Source organism: Pristiophorus japonicus, chromosome 13 (assembly GCF_044704955.1).
Source record: "Pristiophorus japonicus isolate sPriJap1 chromosome 13, sPriJap1.hap1, whole genome shotgun sequence".
NCBI lineage: Eukaryota > Metazoa > Chordata > Chondrichthyes > Pristiophoridae > Pristiophorus > Pristiophorus japonicus.
The window spans coordinates 122689209-122696525 of record NC_091989.1 but is presented as its reverse complement, the minus strand read 5'-3'; the positions used below and the strand labels follow the sequence as shown (position 1 = coordinate 122696525).

The following is a 7317-nucleotide window of genomic DNA, read 5'->3' as shown; positions in this document are numbered from 1 at the left end:
CATGCTGGCAGGAGAGGGTTGAAAAGTAGCAGAGGAAAAAAGAGGAATAAAAACAAAAGATGGTGTAATAACATGAGAAAGGAAATGGCATAAATGGCATAAATTTTAATAACTGCTGGAATTAAACATCTCTATCATCTGAGTAAATGTTAATTTTAAATTACACGATGCACACAAAAGTAGTCAATTGATACAAACTTGTCAACAAGAATTTCAGTAGGCAAATGATTGTAATGCAGTATAGATGATTAATAATGTAACATTTATTTCTCATCTATTATATTTCAGGGCGAGTGATCTAGATATTTCTGCTGCATTATTTATATTACACACAATACATTTTTTGCAGTGGATAATCCTACAGGATGTGAGTACAACCAGTCATTAACAATGCATTAAATGCTTACAAACCTTGGGTACTTTCTATTTTTGTTGTATTAACGTGTTCTACGGTACATTCATCTTTAGTGGACTGAACCATTTGCTCAAACACCTTGACCAGGACTGAAGACCGAAAACCAGTCCACAAGTTCCGAGCAGCAAATGCATAAAGTAGAGGGTTAATGCTGCTGCTGATGAAAGCTAAAGCTCCAACAATGTATGATCCAACCTCAGAAATGTTTTCTAGAGTCTTTAATGCATCTGAGTCTGACTCCACCATCAGGGAAGCAAGTTCAATCAGGTTGAATACATGGTAAGGAAGCCAACAGATTACAAAAGCTATTACAATGCTTACAATTAGCATTTCAGATCTGTTTTTGCTCTTAAAAGTCATTTGATCCACCCTTCTTGCAATAGATACATAACAGATAGTGAGCACTGAAAAAGGAATTACAAATCCAACCAAGGTTTCCAATGCAAGGCATGTAATTTGCTGGGCATTGGAATCATATTCACGATATGAACATTGGGTCTGGTCATCGATAATTTGCACATTTTTAACTAAAATGATAGGAATGGCGAAGAGAAAAGCCAATAACCAAACAATAGCTACCACTTTGCAAACAGAGTCTTTCTTCCGCCATCGCTGGGAAGCAAATGGATAGATTACAGCCATGAAGCGGTCTATGCTCATCAGTGTAATGAAGAACACGCTGCTGTACAAATTGCAATAAATGAGGTAGCCCATAACTTTGCACGAAGTTTCTCCAAAAACCCAGCTGTTGATGATGGAATAAATCCAAAGAGGCAACGTAATCAGGACAACCAAGTCGGCAACTGCCAGGTTCAGGATCAGCAAAACAGTGGGTGATCGTTGCTTCATCTTAAATAATATAGTCCAGATGACGAGTGAATTTCCTGGAATTCCAACAAGGCACGTTAATCCAAGGACAATGCTGGCTGCTATGCCTTCTGTCATGTTGACTGAGTGATCTGTTTCATTGGTATTGTTTGATAGCTCCATCCTTGTTGTTATGAACCCAGCTAGCAACACTTGAGGGTATTGTCTAAGACATCAGTTCCTTAATGAAACTTACGAAATAAGTTGACAAGTAGATATGGTTGCTCCTTTCAGTGTCATGTGCTACGATTACATAATATCAATACTAACGACACACACAGTTCCTTTTTTTCTGCCATCTGGGGAGAGGGAAACTGGAACTCCAACAATCTCACCCCTCTGGAATGCCCCAATTCCCTTGATTGGACTTATTGCCAAAATAATTTTCCCTCACACATTAAAGTTTAGTATGAAATGAAATGATTATGTGGCTCTGAAATACTTCTTGACCTTTGGATGAAGTATTGCTCAGTGTTACTTGTAACCTTCATACCAGACAATAAAGGGAAGTCACATTTAGGGAAGGTCGCTGTAAATTGGATCAAGCTTTTTTGGGAAGGTTTATCATTTGTTTTTGGATGAGAACATGGAAGAAATGTTTCTGCTGCTGGATAGCAAGTGAATCATTGTTTGTAGTATTACAGAAAGTGACTGTAACAAAATTATTTTCAAGGTGTCAGCAGAATAGGAAAATCCTTAAAGCAGAACAGATCTTGTGTTAGCCATGGCTTAGTTGGTAACATTTTGCCTCTGAGTCAGAAAGTCATGGGTTCAAGTCCCAGTCCAGAGACTTGAGCGCAAAGCTCTAGGCTGACACTTCAGTGCAGTACTGAGGGAGTGCACTGTCTTTTGGATGAGATGTTAAACCGAGGCCCCATCTGCTCTCTCAGGTGAATGTAAAAGATCCCATGTCACTATTTTGAAGAAGAGCAAGGGAGTTCTCACTGGTGTCCTGGCCAATATTTATCTCACAACCAACATCACTAAAAAAGATTTACTGGTCATTATCACATTGCTGTTAGTGGGAACTTATTGTGTAATTAGTTGCTGCATTTCCTACACTGCAACAGTAACTACACTTCATAAATACTGTGCTGTAAAGCACTTTGTGACTTCCTGAGGTCATGAAAGGCACTATATAAATGCAAGTCCTTTTTTAATGAAGTCTCTGTCTGCTTCCAGCAGGAGCTTCAGATGCCCACCTGAGACCTGACTCGTACACTGAGCCAGGGCCCTAAACAAGTGGAAATCCGCAGGATTGACCTTCCTCCTCCATCTGGCTACTGCCCGAAATTGGAGCAGCAGTGAAATGAAAATCATCCCCTCATAAAATAGAAGTTGAGAATATGTTAATGAGATAGAGCCCAGACATGACATTATCTAACAGCACATTGTCACTGTTGTGTCCTTAGATGCTCTAATAATGACTCCACGAGGCAATGTGTAGTACTTGAACTGCAGTGACCTTAGTCCTTTATTTGCTAACTCCAGAGTGAGGATCATACCTGGTGGCCTGCCTTTTATACTAGGCCAGGCACACCTGTACAGTTAACCTACAAGTCTCCCACTGCTGTGCCCTCTGGTAGCACACCTTTATGATAGTACCATGTAGGATACATGACATCACTCCCCCCAAGCCTTTAGTGCAAATCATCTCTGCATTGATTGTGCTCTGGGCTTAGCTCTATTTGGGCTCTATCTGATTGACCCTTGGCAGATCGTTTCAATCTTGGGTGAGTGGTTGGTACAGTAGAGTGCTGGTGGTTGCTGTTTGTGTGCATCCCTGACCACTCCATTCTCCCCTTCCACCACCCCCCCCACCCGCCACATATAGATTATGCCAGAGGCTCATTGCATTCTTATACATTCAAGTTCAGAAAGACAAGGTTGCATTACATTTGTGGTTCCGTTGTGAGACAAGTACGTTAGACTGGTGAAGATGCCTTATTGATGCAGTGACCGGTGCATGACGACAAACTAGTTCCAGGGCTGCTGGATTGAGTCCCTGCAATCTGGTGGTGGTTCAGTGTCCAGTGCTAGCAGTGGGAACCCGGTTGGCTCGAGTTGTCTGCTCTTGGGGCTGTTGCCGTGGTCCCTCACGTCGGGCCGGTTCACAGATGCCTGTGATCTCCCTGTCCTTTCTTTGCACCCTGGGTCGCTGCTGCTCCCTAGCAGTGCACAGGGAACTGCTGACTCGCTGGCCTGGGCGTTGTTTGGTTTGGGATTCTGGCTGGTCCCGGTCCCCTTTGGGGTAACTGTGGCGGGTGACCCTTCATTTATGGGTATGGCCTTGGTGGCAATGGGTTCTGGGGACTGCGCCTTAGCACAGTCTGCTCTTTCAGGCACGTGGCGGTTGGTGCCATTGGGTGTCTGAGAGGTGGAGCCGATCAGAGGCATGGTATCAATACCGATGCCATTGCCCTGCTGAGGTCACTTGCTCTGCATCTCATGTGTGTTGGCTGCTTGTGGCCACACTCCATGGTGCATAACTCTGGTCCCTAGGATGCAGGCTACAGCAATGGGTAGCTCGCTGGACCGGTGTGCTCCCGATGGGTATCTGCCCATTACATTGGCTGTGTGCAGTTGAAATCCTACATCGCACAACTTTTCATTACTTATGATGGATACTCTGTAGTTCCGATCGCGATCGTGCGACTTTTCCTCGCTGGCTGCATGTACACCACTCAGATCATCAATTATACATTTCACATGAGCGCGCGACTTTTCCTTGCTTATTGCATGTACACAACTCTGATCGTCAGTTACACATTTTGTCTCTAACTTACAGTTTCTATTACTTGAGTGTGTGGAATTGTCCCTTTAATTGTAGTGGGTTGCAGGCCTCCTTGAAGAGAGTCTTGCTTGCTTTACCCCAATCCTCTTCTCCGTTTGGTGCCACACGTTGCTCCATCAGCGCTGCACCTCGTGGTCTGGCCGCTGCCATCTTTTTCTGCAGCGCCTCACCTCGTGGTTTTGGCGCAATCGTTCCTCCATCCACGATGTCAACTGCGGTGATCCTCTTCTTCCCAGGTTCTGCCACTGAAGCTGGGAAGTCCCTTTGGATCCGATTTTCTTCCTCCGGAGTCCAGCCACTGGAGCCTGGAAGGTGCGTTCGGGTCGTCTCAGCTGGATCATCTCCGCGCAGTTGTGCTGAGCGGTCTATGCCTTGGGTGCTGTGCTGGTCTGCTCTCTGGTGCCGGGTCCACCCTCAAGTGAGGGCTTGCTGTGCCTCTGAACATGGAGGACGTCGATCGCTGGAGGGTTAAAGTCTCCCCACTTCCAATGGATCTTCTCCATTCACCTTCTGCTGAGCAGCATTGGTCCATTACCTGCAACAATCCAGAGGTAACTTGTGCACCACGCCATCATGGAGTACCTGTACATTCGAACTACTAATGACTGGGATAATTTCATCGGTGTAGGTGCGGAGCTTTGCCTGAACTGGGACCAGTTTGGGTCGTTCAGCTTGATTGTCCCACAGCCTTTCAAAGGCTTCTTGATTCATTACTGACTGGCTCGCCCCCATGTCCACTTCCATGAAGACTGGAACGCCATCTATCTCGACTTCCATCTTCAGTGGGGAACACTCGGTTGTGCAAGTAAACATGCTATATACCTCATCGTGGGGCTGGGCTGCCTCTCTGCCTATTGTTTCATAATCCCCGCTGGATTCCTGGCCATCTGCAGACACTTCATCGACACAGTGAGTCATATTTCTCTTACACATTCACTGGAGGTGGCCCTTTGTGCTGCAGCCTTTGTATACATAGTCTTTAAAGTGGCACTGGTGAACCCTGTGATTCCCTCCACAACGCCAGCATGGAGCTACTCGGTTAGCCTCCCTCGGCGGACTCTGAATTAAGGGACTCGGGGGCCTGTTCTCTCTTCCCTGAGAGGGTTCACACTCTACAGTCCAGCCTCTAAACAGCGCCACTCTGTGCACAGTATCTGCTGGGTTTGAGTCCTGAGGGTGAGTCATCTGCCTAGAGCCGCAGGTCGAGGTCATGAATGACTGGCTCACGGAGATGGCCTTCTGCAGTGTGACTGTGGTATCCGCCGACAGTAGCTTATGAAGAAGGCCCTCATGGCAAATTCCAATGACAAAAATGTCCCACAACGCTTCGTTGAGGTGGTTGCTGAACTCGTACGGTGCCGCCAGCCTCCTGAGGTCTGTGGCATATTTCGCGATTTCCTGGCCTTCGGCCATCGGTGGATATAGAACCGGTCGGTGTCTGGCTGTGAGGATGCTCTCCTTGGGCTTGAATTGCTCATGGATCAGGGTTACAAGCTGCTTATACATCTTGGTCGTTGTCTTCGCTGGTGCCAGCAAGTGCCTGACGAGGCCATAGACGGTGGGCTCACAACTGGTTAGCAAGATAGCTCTGCACTTATCAGCCAATGTGGCCGGGTCGTCTCCTGCCAGGTCGTTTGCTGTGAAGAAATGTTTGAGCCTCTCCACAAAGACGTCCCAATCATCACCATCGGCGAACTGCTGCAATGTACCAAGGGTAGCCATTTTTACGTGAAAATTCGTAATCTCGTCGCCAATTGTTGTGTCCTTAGATGCTCTAATAATGACTCCACGAGGTAATGTGTTGTACTTGAACTACAGTGACCTTACTCCTTTATTTGCTAACTCCAGAGAAGGAACACACCTGGTGGCCTGCCTTTTATACTAGGCCAGGCACACCTGTACAGTTAACCTACAAGTCTCCCACTGCTGTGACCTTTGGTGGCACACCTTGTGATAGTACCAACAGTAGCCATGTAGGATACATGACAGTCACCAAATTGTTGTTCAATACAATTGTATTTACAGGTGACACATTGAAGAGATTACACTCTGAAAATTGCACACATATTTTTGGGCCTGAAATCACGCTCCCCATCGAACTCCACACGATTTGCCCAACGAATATCCTTCAAATACTTATGCTGGTAAAAGCAGGCGAGGGGCCTGCTTTTACCAGCGTAAGAGTTTTAAAAAATAGAAAAATAAAATGTTATCACTCATTTATATATTAAAAACCTTGTCCATCGTTAAAACATAATGGGGGGAAAATTCCGGTCGGTGGCTTCTTTTGGACGAATGCCCTCCGACCCGAAAAAATTTGCGAATGTACCTGGTGGTCACGGAGGCGCCTTCGATTGTGGTCGGAGGCCTTCATTCGATGCGCAGCGCATGGGGAGAGGACTTCCCTGTGCATACGGAAATGCTGGAGTCACGTGGGCCTGGACCACCAATCACTCTGCAGTATTCTCATTGATAATAATGTTTTTACGAGCTCCCATTACTATCAATGAGAATAACTCCCTAAAACAAGAAACACAGCATAATAAATAAAAAACACCTCACATTAATTGAAATTAAAGTTAATTAAATGTTTTAGAGAAAATATATATTTTGGGGAATTTTTTAATGCATTTTAGTGGGTTTAACATATACTTACCTTAATGGACAGGGTTTTTAACATAAAAATATATGATTAAATTTAATTTTTATATGTTTTAAAATTCTTACACTGGCAAAAGTAAGCTATGCGCCTGCTTTTATCAGGCGTAAAAGTTTGAAGGACATTCGCTGAGCATGATTAGGGCAAATAGCCCAATCTCTGCTGCTCAAATGTCCTTCTCCCAGGGATACGGAGGATCTGTCTTTAGAAATCTTGAAAGATCGGAAAAGCCGGATTTCGGCGCCTGCACATCGCACTTTGTACGGACCCAGCAAGGCCGGAATTTTCGGTACATTAAACTTTTGTATAAAATATTTAGTTAAATTGCATTTTAATAAATTTTAAATATGTAATGTGTTTTTAACATTTATTTTCAATGTTTCTATGTTTTTGGGGGTGTTCCCATTCATAGTTACTGCAGCTCCATACATACGGAATTACCAAAAATGTGAATGGGGATCCCCCTACTCTGATAGGTTGGGCTGGCCCACGTGATCCCAGAGATCCGTATGAAACCCGTACGATCCTGGGATACGTGGATCCTTACACTGGGCTTCACGTAGAGCCCCAGGACCGCAAGTC

At 45.1% G+C, this 7317-nt stretch overlaps 1 protein-coding gene across 1 annotated transcript; it reads right to left on the bottom strand.

Moving 5' to 3' along the window:
* Positions 1-223: 223 nt before the first annotated feature.
* On the bottom strand, positions 224-1422 carry LOC139278275 (leukotriene B4 receptor 1). Its single transcript, XM_070896922.1, has one exon. It carries the CDS (start codon positions 1403-1405, stop codon positions 404-406), a length of 1002 nt encoding a protein of 333 aa, XP_070753023.1. The 5' UTR covers positions 1406-1422; the 3' UTR covers positions 224-403.
* Between the last annotated feature and the right edge of the window lie 5895 nt (positions 1423-7317).